Genomic DNA, 16,884 nt, shown 5'->3' with positions numbered 1-16,884 from the left:
ATTACTGGCAAAGACTAATTAGAGAATCCATTGAAATTGAGAGGAACAAGAATAACTTTAATTGCTCTGACAGCTACTGGCTTAGTGCGGCCTGGAAGCGTACTATTAAATAATACACATTACATTTAAAGAATCACTAATCTACAACTCATTACTAATCATAACCAATGACTGATTACTAATCGATTATATAATTACAATACCCCCCCCTCCGCCTCTAATCAATGCACCTGATATGAGTTAAGTGATGACGTCACCCTGCTGCTCTATATAAAAACCGGGAGCAAGCGAGGGCTTTACCATTCTGGTGAATTGCTTGATGATGCTGGATGTATTTACCAGCGAAACGTCGTACTCAAACTGTAAATGTGGATGAACTCTTCAACACACCGGTGGGCTGAAGTAGTGAATTATTTGTCTTTTGTCAACGTGACACTTTTTTTGCTGATTGGCCGTGTCGGGTGGAGGGTTGCGACATATTTATAAATAAACGCGATCTAACCCAAAAACCTTTATTATGAATAGATCTCTCTTCTCTGTCCTAAAGAAGGGCCATTGTTGAAAACATCAGGATACGATACATGCATGCTTCTTTTGTAAGACAATGTTAAAGACAAATGTTGTGAGTTTTCTTTAAAGTTAAATATTCATTCAGAATCTATATGATAATTAACATTTATATTGCATTTAAATATAGAAGCATCTTAAGGTACTGTACAGAGCAACCCACACATGCACAAAACATACTCAAAATCCAAAGATAAAATAAATGCAAAAAAAAAACAAGGAAAAAGATGGCTAAACGAAACAATGTTTGGGGAATGTTGCAGTGGCGTAGTGTGGTTGGCATGGGCCTCAGTGCAAGGTTATGAAATGGGGCTCCCTATCCAATCCCCCCCCCCCCCCACCTCTTCATAGTGCAGTGTATGGGCACATCTGGCCCATGGGCCCAGTGCAGCTTCACCGCCTGTACACTCGATAGCCACGCTGCTGACAGATTGAGCAGCAATGTTACACGTGGCACCCCGGCCATCACAGCCACTATAACCCGCCACACACACTTAATGAGATAAATGCTTGTTAATCGTGATCACTACCATGTGTTATAAAGCATGGGGCCATGGTGTAATTGTTCGCCCACTGGACTTGCAAAGCAGAGGTCGCGCAGTTTGATTTGATGTCCTGGCGCAGCAGTTGAAACGTGGTGCAAGTTTCTGAAATGCCCCCGCCTGAGTGAACCCGAATAGTATAAATAGGAACACCAAAGTTGGTCGACTGGCAGGTGCGTGCAGTGGGGTAAAGTGCGGGTACTCCAGTCTCTTACAAAAACGTCTGCTCAGCGCGGAAGAGTTCGCCAAACTACCGTTCTGGATGTGCTCTCTGGAGCTTCTTCCAGAAGGGGTCCTTCTGCCAGCAGTGGCAAAAGGCAAAACACTTGCAGGGTTGCACCCTTGACCCGCCAGGTATTATGATATTGTGCTCACGCTGAGGTCTGTCTCGCCAGGACGGGAGAGCCCATGGAAAAGATCCCAAGGGGAGGAGGAGGAGGAGGAGGCATGCAACACTACTCAGCCATCTGTGCTGCAAAGGGCACTGCTCGCTTTCCAGTTTGCCAGCCTGCTGCTCTGCGCGGTGTCCCTGGGACTTCTCTACCGTGTCCGAAACAACGCGGTAACGCGTTTAACGTTCGGGTTGTGCGCGCGCCCGAAATGGTTGCATGTCGATATGGAAAAAAGGTGTCGAGTCAGCCTTTTAGCTGAGTTGCAGAGTGCGCTGAAAAAATGGCAGTGTAGGAAAAGTAGCTGCTACACAGGGTGATCCAGATATCTTGTGACCGCCCATTTAATCCTCTAAAACTTATTTTTTTCTTCAAGTGAAGTTTATCTAAAACAGAAATGAGTATGCAAAGAATACAAAAAAATATGTTAGGGGTCAATTAATTGGGATACACAAGACATCTGGAACAGCCTGTACATTGCGTTGTTGTCAACATAACAACTCGCAAGTTGAAAACAAATATTTTGATGTAGGTGGTGGATTGTTCATATTAATCTGTTAGCAACCCTTCAAAATGTTTGATTTTACATCATAAAAGATATATAGAAAATGAAATTGCTATAGTTTGATTTCTGCTTTATATCTTATATGTAACCAATTTGTACATTCACATAAATAATTATTTTATGAATGCTGCTTTACTTTACTACTTTCAGATGATTAATTCCGTTGGTTGGATGAATCTGGAAACAATGCTACTGGGATCCATTTTTATTTATTTCTCGGTAAGTGCATCGTCGGAAATTAGGTTATTACAGTAAAATAATATAATTGTATAACATCACACCAAGAAAATCGAAAGTATTTTTTTTTAGTCTACTTGCTATGTTTATATTGAAGTCTAAAAATGAATTATACAACAGAGAAAGGAAGGTGTTGTATCTTGACTCAAAGCTTTCGTGACTGCAGGAATTCATATTCTTTGGGTCTTTCGGTAAAGTCACGTAAATAGGTTCAAAGAAAATAACAAAAAAATAACAAAACGACGTCCTGATGACGATGGCTTGTGTTGTGATCGAAACGTAGTAGTTTTTTGTTATTTTCTTTGAACCTATCTACGTGACTTTACCGAAAGACCCAAATAATAAGGTGTTGTACATGTCATATAATGGACAACCCAATTAATATCACCATAATTGTGTAATCAATGTAATTTGTCCATTAGTTAGTGAGTCACAGCACCTGAGTGTTTTTTTTTTTATCACAGTCAGGGGCCCATTTAGACCAGAAGGCACAAAGGCCATGTGGTACCCATGATGAGATATATATATAAAACCTATGAACTTTTATCCAAATAAAAAAAAACTCATCGCGATGAGTTAAGGCGCAGATTGGTAGGCATAACACCAAAACTTTATTTTTTAAAAGTGATTGGGTGGTGGAGGCCAAAGCCTAACGAGGCTTCAGGTCACTCATGCTATATGCAGTTTTGTTAAATATTGTAGTGAAGGGGGGAATCAACTTAGACCATAGGACAGGCTCGAACCGGCTTGTGTTTAAATAACTCTTGATCAAACACTTTGTCCCTTCTATCCTATCATAACTGCACAAAAGCAGCATATTTTAAGACACAATTGATATACCTCCCACGAAGATATACGGTAACCAGCCTAACCAATACTCATTGTTAACATCTGCTGAAACGCAGGTCCTATACATGCACCTGGTGCCAAACGCTTGGTGCGGGTCGGCACTGATCCACTGGGTGCGTTTTTTTGGGTTCCTCGCTCTGTATGGGCCTGCCGTGCTCCACCTGTGCAGGTGTGTAGATGCGTGCGTGGGTTGTTCAACTTCTTTCGCACCATACGTAGCCAACCGTGCTAATCGAAGGTGGAAGGACAAGTATTAACAAAGTACTGTATTGCAAATACTATGCACGATAGTTGTGTTGTTATGCCTAAGTGTTCGTGTCAATCTGGGTTCGACTCCGGACCATGGGGAAATAACATGAGGGGAAAGTGATGACGACACCTAACCCTGGGTCTCACTTAGGTCTCACTTAGGTCTACTCATCCATAAACGGGTACCACAGCGAGAGTATAGATCGACCCAGATTCAAATGAGTACCTGCTAGGCTACTCGGCATTCACAGTACAGTTGTCTGCAACATGCGTGGCGGTCCAGAGCATTTGCGTCATTGCTTATTCGTTACAACTCATGTTCGTTAATGTTATATCGAAATGAAACAAATTATTTAGGAGTGGTGCACAAGCACACTAAACAATAAAAAAACTCGACACCTTGATCGTTAACACTGCCTTAAAAGAAAATAAAATATGTCATAGGGAATCCTTCATGTAATAGCCCTTTATTCACAGCACATAAAATGCGCGATGCTTGTAAATAAAATACACACGTATTTTATTGTTTACCTAAAGATAACTGTTTTAATATTGGAATATCACAGAGTCCTGCCCTGGTTTTAAAATAATGTTACTTCACAATAAATAATGTCATCTTGGTTGAGCATCACAGACACTGCTAGATTCTGAAAACTTTAACTTAGGCCCTCTATGCTAATAATGTCTTTCTCAACAAAGTCGTGCATTTTGAAATGGATTGAACACCTCTACTGATGGGACATCACCATCATAATTAGCCGTGGTCCATCTACTGCTGGCTGAAGCCCTTCAGAAATTGTCACCATTTCTAAGACATAGCAGTACGAGTTTTATTTCCAAAATCTAGTTTAGCAAATTGAGGGAGGTAATTTACCATCACTTTGTGCACGATAATTCTTAAAAACCTCTTCGGCATTATTTTCACGTTATGAAATTGTGAAACATGCTTTATTCATAATGCATAATTCACAGCACGTGGTGCAACATATTATGTTCATCATCCAGAAAGCGTTTGTGCATAATGAATTAGATTAAAGGATGCTATTGTCTTTGAAATAACATTGAGCATATTGTAAACTGTTATTATAAAAGCAAAGTTATCTGCATCATTAATTTCCCCTATCAACGCTATTAAGGCAATGTCATACGTTATATGGGGCACGTGATTGTGTTGCTCTTTGTCAACCCTGACCATAGTTGATTGTGTTCACAGGCTGGTGGTAGCAGATTCCACGGAAAAATGGTGTACTCCTGCGCCAGGCTGCTATGAACTTGGAACCCTTGCCTCGCTTAGTCTACTGTTCTGGCTGTCAGCATCAGTACGGAAAGAAAGCCCGTCGATTGAGGTCAGGCAAATCTTCAACGTGCAATGCCCGCCAGGCTTCGTCAATCACATTATATCCGGTGGTGAGTAGTGGTGGATTTTACATTATAGTATGGTAATGGGAAAACTATTGAGTAATGTCAAGGGGATATGGTAAAAGATCAAGGTGCAGCCTTGCATTTGCTCACTTATGCCACTGCTGTCAGATGGGCCTCCACGAGAGGGAGTTTGAGAGAGCACTTTTAAAGGGTGTTTGGCCTACTTTTCTATGCTGAATAGACATTTGGAAGATGCCTGCAATTTACCACAACTGCATACAACCTGTCTGACGAGTGATGAAGAGAGGCGGGGGATTAAGTAAACTTGCGAAAAGGGTTATGAACAAAGGTAAATCTTTAGAGTAATAATAGCACCAATGATTTACCCAGGAAAGCCTCGGGGAGACTTGTTTTGAGAAGTGGTCCTTGAATTGGGTTGCTTGGCCAGTTCTATCAATAAGTATTTGGCATACGGGAGGAAATTGAAGTACCCACAGAAAAGCCTTGCTTACGAAAGAATAACACGCAAACCTCTGCACAGATGGATAAAAATGCACTTGCCCTACTGCCGCCTTATGGCCATCTCAAAACCCAGCGAGATTGAAAGTTTCACAAATTTGTGTGATCCGTCAACTCTCACATCTGAAGTGCTTTGTTTACAGGTGTGATTAACTTAATTTGAGCACGTGTCTGTAGGATTACAATTTTAAAAAAGAAGGTAGAAAATAAATGTTGACGAGGATATCATTCTAGATTTGAAGTTTTCGTGACTGCAATGATCCACGCTCTTTGGTTCTTTCGGTAAAGTCACGTAGGTAAAAAATTAAGTTAATGAAATCACGACGTTTCGGAGGCAACACAGCAAAGTTACAGCAAAATCACGACGTTTCGGAGGCAACACAGCAAAATTACAGCTAAATTACAGTAATTTTGCTGTAATTTTGCTGTGCTAGTTACACCTGATGACGGAAGCTTGTGTTGCCTCCGAAACGTCGTGATTTGATTAACTTTATTTTCTATTTTTACCTACGTGACTTTACCGAAAGAACCAAAGAGTGAGGATATCATTATTGGCGTGGTATTTAGGGCACTGCACTATGAACCCAGCGATCTGAGTTCGGTTCCCAGCAATGGTTTGACGTCAGTGGTGAGTGATACCCCCATCTCACCCCTGCCCCCCAACCTGCACTGACTGGAGCAAAGTATGGTCAAACAATCTCCATGAATGACAAGGCGTGGTGGGGAGGCCTTCATCCAGCAGTGGATTGATGATGGTTTGCGCGTTATTATTTTCGTTTGTTATATTATCCAAGAGCGAATAATTGGCATGTAATAGGAACGTTTTAAAATTGTACGGGCGTTCAATGAGCATACGGTTAGACTGGTGGACTGACAGATGGGTACACAAATTAGATCATGATGCAGTGTAATCATAGTATAGTGATGTTTTGTAACCACCGTGTATTTCCACACCTCTATATAAAATGTCATGAATTACAGTGCAAACTTTTAGATATCCTAATCCATTCGCCCTGGCACACAAATGCAATTGTTGACGGCGACTTGCGCGGCAAAAATAAACAACAACATTTTTAACATAACCCACAAGACTGCACCACAACAAGATTACATCGTTTAGATCCCTCGGTTAATCTACTGAATAAGATGACGCAAATGCCCCCGCTGTGTCTGCAGTGGAGCTCGCCTGTCTGGTGTGGGGCTTGCGTGTGTGCCACACCGTCTGCAAGGCCACGTCGCCCCCATGCCAAGCCTGGAACATCACGGCTGCCCTTGTCAATGAAGCGGCGTGCTCGTTCCTATTCCATATGTTCTGGTGAGTGCAAACCACGAGTCTCAAGTGCCGCTCTTTGATTGTCACGTCTGTTCCTGTGCAACCAATCAATGCAATGTGTGTTGCCCTCTACAATGAGCAGCTGCTCTACTCCAGGCGTTTATAGTGCAATTGAAGAGCACTTGGTATGCAGGTAGTTTTGTAAAAGTAAGGATAGAAATGTACCTACAGTGGATTGACCATCGGTCATGGTCAATCCACTGCTGGATGAAGGGCTCCCCAAGTCACTACCTATCACGATTCTGCGATGTAACAATCCACCTAGCACCTGCACATGAACTGATTACATCACTTCCGTCTCAGCTGGCATCCTCGCTGATGTGGTCTGTAACATTAAGCAACAAGAGGAACAAAGTCTAGAGCTTAGCTATGCGATAATGTAAGTGATCAATCACTCTACCGATTATCCGTTATATTACTCGACTAATCTGACGATACGAAACCATTTTGTGTGAAAAAATGCCTCAGCTCCCTTCCCACGTGCACTGCGGGATGGAAGTCGAAGCCAGGCAAGTGGGTCTTTGTTAGAGTCTTAGTGATGCTGATAATGTTCATTCATATGCTTCTTGTTCCAGGCGTTTGTTGGCTCCCGCCCTTCACCCAGATTGGATGATTTTAATTGCCTTCTTTTACGAGCACGTCACAGTCACGATCAACTTGGGGCTCCTGCTGATCCCTAAGGTTGGACAAATGAGTAGAAACTCAAATTACCGCAAGACGTAATGTCTCCTTCACATATCTGTCTCGCCACATTAATAATGAACGTTTTTAATAAGCAAACAATCTGCCGCACGGCCTTCTGGTAGTGCATAATTTATTAAGCATTGAATAAAGACAAACAAACTCTGGACCAATTTTGACATGCAGTGTGTCTTATCAGCAAAGTCCGGCTTGCTTGAATCGATGATGCGAACTACAGATCTTACAGGCAAGGACCCTCCCTCTCTTTAGGATATGGGTCCTAGTTCTGTGCAAAATTAGATGATACGTAACTCAAAATAATACTCGTTGTGGAGAATATAAATAAAAAACTAAAATATTTATGTAGAAAGGCAAAACAACCTTGCCAGGCAAACTGGCAGTGAATGCATGTGTACAATGCGCTGTGTTGGGCTTTTGTGTGCTCTTTAAAACATTTTTTTTAAGTACAATGACATGTAAGAAGTAATTGACACACATTCAGATGTGAATACGTAGTATGCATTTTCTATTCTTCAGTATTTGTATTATAATTTATTTTATTGCATGGCTAGCATTAGCGGCAAGTGATATCAGAACCGATCCTGCACCCTCCACCGTCCAAATAAAAAAGAGACATGATGGTTCAATGAGCCACTCTGTCTACAGGAAAGCTACCAATACGGATGCTTACCTAAAACCGTATTCCCACCACCATCCATCCCAGAAGAATTCCCTCATCAAGACTCTACACCATAGAGCCCAATGCATCTCCGACCAGGAACACATTGCCAGTGAACTCAAGCACGTACACCAAGCTCTCAAGGCTAATGGTTACTCCGACTATACAATCCGCAAAGCCATCACTCCAACCATGAAGAAAAACCCTCTTGAGGAGCCATTCAAAACCATCACCTTACCCTACATTGCGGGGGTCACAAAAAAGATCTCCAAAATCTTGAATAAACACAAGATCCAGGTCCGATTCAACACAGTCGTAAAATCCGTGATCTGGTCCTGTCTGTCAAAGATGGGTTTCCAGACATACAGTACCCTGGCGTCTACAAACTAAGTTGCCTCTGTGGTAGCAGTTACATTGGAGAAACCAAACGACATGTCTTGGACCGCATCCGTGAAAACAAAGCAGACCTAAAACACGGTACGACCAACACCTCAGCCGTGGCAGACCACTGTTATAATTCAGTGGGCTCGCATGACATTGACTTTTCCAAGACAGAGATTCTTTGCAAGCCATCTGGCTACCATAAGAGATTCGTTCATGAGGCTATCCACATATACAAACACAGAGACAATTTCAACCGAGAAGATGGATTCTGGCTTAGCAATCATTGGAAGGATTTGATAAACCATTTACCTGCAGTCACGAAAGCTTTAAATCGAAATTTATGCATTTTCTGTGTATATTTCTACGACAGTCTATAATGAAATGTCATGATATATTTACAGCCTTATCCTCTGCTGGATGAAGGCCATGGGGTTTGTTTGACCATACTTCACCATTTTTGAAAGTGCAGGGTGATGTGATCAATGCGGGGCGGTGGAGGGTGCAGGATCGGTTCAGATATCACTTGCCGCTAATGCTAGCCATGCAATAAAATACATTACAATACAAATGCTCATAATTATAGTTAAACAATAAAGTACTCATTTTTATTATTTATTCCGGGTATAACAATGGATTTTTGTTGAAGATTGCATGAATCTGTGTCCTAATATTCTCCCCCCCACCCAAACACCTTCTCCCCCGGAAATTCAAACCTGCCAGTTTGTTGGTGTGGAGCTCCTGCTACCAGACACTGCAGTGGCATGTCAGTTGGAGAGAAATAATGATGTCGGACCTTCTGCAGTCATCGCAAGGGTAGAAACTAAAGCTGCTCACGTCAACTACGTCCAGAGGGTGAGCTCTTGTGCTGGATTTGTCATGCACGATTGTGCACGGCAGTGCAGTGTCACATTCACCTTGATGGAATTAACTGCCCATATAACCAGTGCAGCTTTGTGCGTGTGGTATAACCGTCATTTTTTACAGATCTTCGCAAATCAGACCAATTTCACGTACATTCGTTTACTTCGAGAGCACAGTAAAGGGTGTTTAATACTTAAAGCAGCTTGCACTTTAAATTTGTCCAGTAATCTAATTGTGTATGATGGTGTAACGGTCATTTTTTCTAGATGTTCACATATCAGCCGATACCTCAGTCCCCATTGAGTCAGATATGTGACATTGACAATACCTCTCCCCACTAATTATTGGCCTACTCTTCCACTCTGGCCGAACAATTTGGAAGATATATGAGTTTACCCCCACTGCACACGAATGGCTATAGGGATCACTTGAACCCATTATGAAAATAAAAAAAACACAATCACTGACACATTTGATTTAATGTCTTCGGTTAAGAATCAATATTAACCATTAAAGCTCTAATACTTAAATCCGCACATGCATATCATGGGAAGTGGGTAACTGGAAATATGCAAAAGGAGTCAACATAAAAATCATAGTTCGGATTTTCCATGCAAGAAGCCATGCTCCCAATTAAAGTGATGCTTCAGCAAATGTGTAAGTAGTGCAATAAATGGTGATAAATTTAGTTAAACCCGCTACAAACAACACAGATATGTCATGTGCGATAAATTCGAAAGCATTTCACCGTGCGTGGAATTGTGACGAATGTGACATTCTCAGGCCCATCTAGAGTACCTCAAGCCACCGAGGGCGCTGGCAAATGGGAGTGTACTGAGCACGCCCAAGAACCGCCACCTTCGAAGAGGCCGCACAATTTTCCGGCGTCTCACAAGATGCGCTGATGGGACACCGCGTTCGTTCACCCGGGAGAGCGCTGGTCGTGAGCGATGTTCATCGGCGACTTCTCACATTCACACGGCCCCCTTACTCACGTCAAATAAGAATCCTGTCATGGAAACTCCAAAAAAAAAGATTGAACCTTGCAAGAGGTTCTCCTTTCTAGGGTCACGTGTCAGCACAAATCATGAGCTGCCAGAGCTGAACGGGGAAAAGTTGTTTTCCGGATCGGAAAACAAAATTTGTAACACAGGTTGGTTTATTCCGGTACCCAAGGATGTGCCATCGCGTGCATTGCAGGGAAGTCCTCCTGTCTGTCGCACTGCTACAAGTCACAGCTTATCACAAGAGCCCTCTTTGTGTCATTATTTTAAGCCAATTATAAAGCAGAAGTCCCTTAGTTTAATGGACTGTGCCCAGGAAAAGGCATCGACAGATCATAAAAAGGCAAGCATGGATATTGGGAGTAGAGGTGTAGGACCAAATTACTTTGAGGGACCACAGAGAGGCACCACTTCGAACCAGTGGAAGACATCTAGCCTGCCAAAGCTGAACAAACGCTGCTGGAAAAAAGAGCACAAATATTCGTTTGAAAATAGCACCGCTTGTGAACCTGTGACCTCTTATGAAATGAAGCAGAACTCGTGTCGTGCAGTTTGCAACCGTGAAGAGATCTGTCCCTGGGAATTTCAAGAGTTACCTTCTTCTAAAAGTGCAATGAGCAAAAAGACTCCTGTGAAGATTAACCTATCCATAGGTTCCACAAAGCTGAGCAGCTTGGATGGATTCCAGTTTGCAGGGAAGTTATTCAAAGCCATGAGGCCAAAGAATGCTGAAGGTCAACCTAACTCTCCTGGTGAGGCTGGAGGAAGTAAGAGCTGGCCCACATCAGAGCCGCAGAGTGGCTCGTCATCTCCAGCTGGGAGAAGAGATTTGAAGCCATTTGGGGGTGAGATTACTGCACAGATGGAAGAAACAACCCCTGCAAGTGGCCCCACGGAGGCTTCTCGATTTTATACACATGATGGGGCTGAACACCCTATTCAAGATGCAGAAACAAATAACCTGTTAAAATTGGACACGTTGCAAACACGGGACACGGAATTAAAAAAATATTGTACATCTGCATCAAAAAGAAGCGCAGAGACTGCGACAAACGCTGGTTCAAGTTGGAAATTACCAAACACGGTATTTTATTTACAAGAGCCACATTTGGAGGAAATGGTTGAAATATTTCCATGGAATTTAGAGAATGTACAAGCAGAAATAAACAAAAATGAGTCACCTGACTGGAAGCACACTGAAACTAAAGTTGGCATTAAATTAGAAACAGGAGATACAAAAAACAAAGTCCCCTGTAGCCATGACCATGTGGAGGAGGCTAATCTGAATGAAAGATGTGCCTGGGAAATGGACAGTGATCAAGAATTAACAAACAAGCTATCACATGCCTGCAAAATGGAATGTTTTGATGTAACAGCGGACTGTATATCAAAGCAGAGGCCCTTGGGATGGCCCGTAGGGTCTGATGGAAAACATGAGCTAGTGAACAACACTGATGTCTACCCATCTGGAGTTGACCTTACACTGACAGAAAATGCAGGCGTATCAATGAGTGAGACAATGATGGCAAACCAATCTGCATTTGGAAATGACCCATCACAACAAACTGGTTCGGAGATTTCACTGCGGCAACATGTGGACACGCATTTTGGGAAGAAGGAAATAGAGGACATCTCCCTAGTTAGCATAAAAGATAATATTCAAATACATGCAGAGGATGTGTCTTCATCAGAGCCAATGGCTAGAGTTTCCCCTCCATCTGGTCATTCATCAAAGACAGTAACATTCAGAGATCCACCTGCCTTAACACCACCTTGTGAGAAAAAAAAGTCTGATAAGTGTGATGTAAAATGCTACGGAGTTACCATCAGAGACTTTGTTTCTTCAGGCAGAAAAAAGAGATAATTGCACACGTGTTGCTTCGTCTGGCAATCACGTTGATCATCAGTCTGTGTCTATACCACTGCTGGATGAAGGTACCTCCATGCCATTGCCATCCCTCGTGGTGCTGCTAGTGGGTAGGGAAGGATAAACGAATGATCTAGTCAGGAAATCCAGAGATTGCATCAAATGTTAACCATAATGTGTAAGAAAATAATGAAGACAAAATAAAACAGAACAAGAGGATCCGAAGTATTCTGCATTCAAAATATGCCTCGAAGTTTTAGTTTTGGTGTATTCATATTAAGTATGTTTTACAGCACTATTTTCAACAATGTAATGAAGTCTGGATAATGCCAGGTGATACGTATGTTGGTATGACCAAAACATGTGCAAATTGTAATCACGTATTGTGTTCTATACCTATGTATGTGCTTATAATGGAGTTGTTTGTTAATAGTATATTAAAAAGAAAATAGCATTGTATACTGGGTTTCAAACTATAATTAAAAGCAATAACTCGGTTCATTCAATTGAAAGTGTGTTCATAGAACTTGATCAGTTGCCAAAACAGTATTGTCTCACTCTTTCCTGCAGTCACGAAAGCTTCGAATCTAGTATTGTGTCTCTTTCACCACCCACAACTGGCACTCTGTGGTTGATGGTGAGTAATGCATTTTTATAACTATAATTGATTGATCGTAACTGTATGTAAATTGATAGTAATTCGTCACGTGTAGCTTATTTTGAGCTAAAATATATTCATTACATGTAGGTCCCAACATTTTTTTTGGAAAAACACAATGGACGTATCAAGGTCCAGAGAGAAAAATGTGGGGAAGGGTCCCTGAGTCTAGCTTAAGCCCCCCCCCATGCTCGTCCTGGTAAGACCTGGACGTATTCATTTTATCCAGACCATAAGTAGAATACTCTTTGGTTCTTTCCCAAAGAGTATGGATCCCTGTAGTCACGAAAACTTCAAATATAGATCATAAGAATATATATTATTGGTTCTTTCGGTAAAGTCACGTAGAAGGGAAACAATAAAACAATAAAAAAGATATATATAAAATTCTCACGACGTTTCGACTGCAACACAAGCAATCATCATCAGGTGTGAAAACCACAGCAAGCAATTTTTGAAAAAAGTGGCGGTTTTTTTAACGTTAGCACCACGGAGAACGATTTGGCAGTTATTCAGATGGACGAGTCCATCTATGTTCGGAAAAGAGGAGGGGGGAGACGAAAATAATGGATGCGGTCTGAAAGCCACCGTAAGCGTGAAAAATCAATTAAGACCCGAAATGGTTTATCAAATCCTTACAATGATTGCTAAGTCAGAATCCATCTTCTCGGTTGAAATTGTCTGTTTGTATATGTGGAGAGCCTCATGAACGAATCTCTCATGGTAGCCAGATGGCTTGCAGAGAACCTCTGTCTTGGAGAAGTCAATGTCATGTGAGCCTACTGAATTATAACAGTGATCTGCCACGGCCGAGGTGTTGGTCCTACCGTGTTTTAGGTCTGCTTTGTGTTCACAGATGCGGTCCGAGACATGGCGTTTGGTTTCTTCAATGTAACTACTACCACAGAGGCAACTTAGTTTGTAGATGCCAAGGTACTGTATATCCGGAATCACATCTTTTAAAGACGGAACCAGATCACGGATTTTCTGTAATGTGTTGAATCGGACCTGGATCTTGTGTTTATTCAAGATTTTGGAGATCTTTTTTGTGATCCCCGCAATATAGGGTAAAGTGATGGTTTTGAATGACTCTTCAAGAGGGTCCTTCTTAATGGTTGGAGTGATAGCTTTGCGGATTGTGTAGTTGGAGTAACCATTAGCCTTAAGAGCTTGGTGTACGTCCTTGAGATCACTGGCAATGTGTTCCTGGTCAGAGATGCATTGGGCTCTATGGTGCAGAGTCTTGATGAGGGAATTCTTCTGGGATGGATGGTGGTGGGAATCTGGTTTCAGGTAAGCATCCGTATGGGTAGATTTCCTGTAGACAGAGTGGCTCATTGAACCATCAGGTCTCTTTCTTCCAAATCGCTCTCCGTGGTGCTAACGTAAAAAAAACCCGCCACTTTTTTCAGAATTTTCTTGCTGTGGTTTTCATACCTGATGATGATTGCTTGTGTTGCAGTCGAAACGTCGTGAGAATTTTATTGTTTTATATTTTGTTTTGTTTCCCTTCTACGTGACTTTACCGAAAGAACCAAGAATATTAATCCCTGCAGCCACGAAAGCTTTAAATCAAAACATAAGTAGAATGTTTATTTGGAAGGATGTGTAGGTTTTATCTGTCCTATAAATTTTGCAGAAAACGTTCAGTTCAATGGTAACTTATTCGTAAAAAAATTGGATTGGAAACCCAGTAAGTCTGTAAATTGCATCATAGTGTGTCATAAATCCAACTGTGTATGCGCCGTACTTAAAAGTATAGGACTAAAACTCTGTGGTGGCGTTGTGATTAATTTCCCAGTTCATTGTCACGTAAAAAATAGTGGCCTTTAGTTAAAACTAACATTTATCTGGCAGGCTGTTATATAAATATATACACACACGCATACCAAGTAGTCACATTGCACGCTTGTAATTACACTAAGAGAATAAGGAACATACGGCCCATGCACGACGTTGGAGATGGAATGACAGCCAATTAAGAGACCGCATCGAAGAGAATGACCGCTGCAGGTGATGGAGTGATAAAATCAGCTCGGGTGCAGGTGCTAGATGGATGTTTGCATTGTGTGGCCGTGAGAGATTGCAACGGCTTGGAAGAGGCCTCCATCCAACAGTGGATATATCAAGATGATAATGAGTCCATGCAGCACACACAAGTGCACCACATGACTAGGGTGAATTGTGTGTTAAGACAGGGGCGCAGTGATTGTGGGTGTCGTATGTGTCCAGGCACCCCCAACTTTTTTTAAAGTATTGAATATAGATAAGAGACGCCCAATAAATATTGCAGTGCAGGTCAAAGTCAAACATGTTAATTATGATTTGTCAGTGCTATATATAGTTTTGTAACAGTGTTCAATGATAGCATTAGCAAATCAAGTCACTGCATCTGAAAGTAAGTTAACCAATAATCACTTGCCAATGTGTCTGCAATGATAACCTCTATTTAGTCTATCTAATGCTTTCACTTTATTTTACGATTAATGTTTTAAAAATAATTTGACCGAGCCATCTTACAGGACATTTTATTTCTGTATTTTATTGTTTTATTTTGTTGTATTCCTTTGTAATTTTGCAGGATTCAGGTCACTCTCATGCAAAGGACACATCTATCTTGGGTCTCTGAGTGTTCAAACTGTTCACAAAAAATTCTAAATTGTAAACTAAAAATGTGTCATGATATTCGTTGCTAGGTTTGATTTGTTAAATATATCCGTAAAAAAAAAATCGACGTTAATTAAACTTGCTTATTATAATCCTCAATGATCGACAACGTTAAATAGCTTGATTAAATGTAAAAATGTGCAAACCAACGTAATATGTAAAAAAATTGAAAATGATTGAACGGGTCCATAATTAAGGACATTAGGTTACGATTAGCACAGTTGGCTACGTACACTACGAAAGAAGTTCAACATACATGCATGTATACATACATGCATGTATGTTGAACATGCATGTATGTTGAACTTGGTCCCATATATCTGCTCGGCCCCGAGTTATACATGCTCTTGATACGTGTATTGTCTTTGTACTTTTCTCTGGTCTGACACTGGTGATACAAGGCCCTAAAGAAGGCTGTCTGATGTAGGCCAATCGGTTTCAAAAGACAATGCAAATATCAGAGTTTGTTTGAATGTTCGTTCTTGTTAATGCAGACTTGATTCTTTGCAAAAAGGTTTCTATTTTTTGTTGTTTGAACATCTTAACACCTGATTAAAAGCTTTCGTGACTGCAGGGATTCATATTCTTGGTTCTTTCGGCAAAGTCACGTAGAAGGGAAACAATTACTTTATTGTTTACCTTCTTAACACCTGTTTTATTGCCAGAAAGGGTAAAACCTATTCTTATTTTTTATACATTGTTTCTGGGGAAAAAGGTCACCATGATTTACATATGTGCATATTATGGAAAAATTGAGGATACATTAATTACGTTTAATTAAACACTTTGTGGACTTTTGAACGTACGTGTATACAGTATAAATAAATCAAACGTAGCAGGAAAAATATGCCCACACTTTTAACGTATACTTGTCGACACGTACGGTTTTACCCGTATTCTTGTCCGAGGAAATTGAGTTTGTTTATGTCCATACGGCGTACAGTCGTTTGAGTACGGGCAAAAAAAGTTGTCTTTCTTTCTCCCTTGTGATGGGACATTGTAGGATGAACGTTGAAATTTACAAGGGCAAGGGGTGACCAGCAAGGTCTGAATTGGTCTGTAATAAGGTAGGCACTGATAAGGGATTGACTTGGTACCTAGTTGTAGTGTATAGTTTAGTATATAGGATGAACCTTGAAATTTACAAGGGCAAGGGGTGACCAGCAAGGTCTGAATTGGTCTGTAATAAGGTAGGCACTGATGAGGGATTGACTTGGTACCTAGTGGTAGTGTATCGTGTAGTGTATAGTGTAGTATATAGGATGAACGTTGAAATGTACAAGGGCACGGGGTGACCAACAAGTTCTGAATTTGTCCGTAATAGGGTAGGCACTGATAAGGGATTAACATTGTGTAAGTAATAACGTCACCCACTCTCACTCTCTCCCTCTTCGATCTTTCCCAAAGAGTGACCGGGCCAGACCACCCCAACCCGAACCCATCATTGACGTCCACCACGTGGAGGCGCCAC

At 41.3% G+C, this 16,884-nt stretch overlaps 1 protein-coding gene across 3 annotated transcripts; it reads left to right on the top strand.

The window, feature by feature from the left end:
- Positions 1 to 802: 802 nt before the first annotated feature.
- Positions 803 to 15,986, top strand: LOC116943750 (metabotropic glycine receptor-like). 3 transcript variants are annotated; one of them, XR_012942204.1, is made up of 8 exons: positions 803 to 1,671; positions 2,214 to 2,282; positions 3,206 to 3,318; positions 4,612 to 4,805; positions 6,456 to 6,594; positions 7,188 to 7,293; positions 9,077 to 9,208; positions 10,001 to 15,986. XR_012942204.1 is itself a non-coding variant. In XM_032956935.2 (7 exons), exons 2-7 carry the CDS (start codon positions 2,214 to 2,216, stop codon positions 9,518 to 9,520), a joined length of 1,065 nt encoding a protein of 354 aa, XP_032812826.1. In that variant the 5' UTR covers positions 803 to 1,671; the 3' UTR covers positions 9,521 to 15,986. The 3 variants fall into 3 exon arrangements, 2 of the variants coding, with proteins under 2 accessions (XP_032812826.1, XP_075924074.1); XM_032956935.2 differs by having other exon boundaries at positions 9,077 to 15,986; XM_076067959.1 differs by lacking the exons at positions 9,077 to 9,208; positions 10,001 to 15,986 and having other exon boundaries at positions 7,188 to 9,053.
- Positions 15,987 to 16,884: the final 898 nt, after the last annotated feature.

Source organism: Petromyzon marinus, chromosome 19 (assembly GCF_048934315.1).
Source record: "Petromyzon marinus isolate PM22_M1 ecotype Great Lakes invasive population chromosome 19, UKy_Petmar_22M1.pri1.0, whole genome shotgun sequence".
NCBI lineage: Eukaryota > Metazoa > Chordata > Hyperoartia > Petromyzontiformes > Petromyzontidae > Petromyzon > Petromyzon marinus.
The sequence above is the reverse complement of the archived record's forward strand: the minus strand, read 5'-3'. Positions and strand labels throughout refer to the sequence as shown.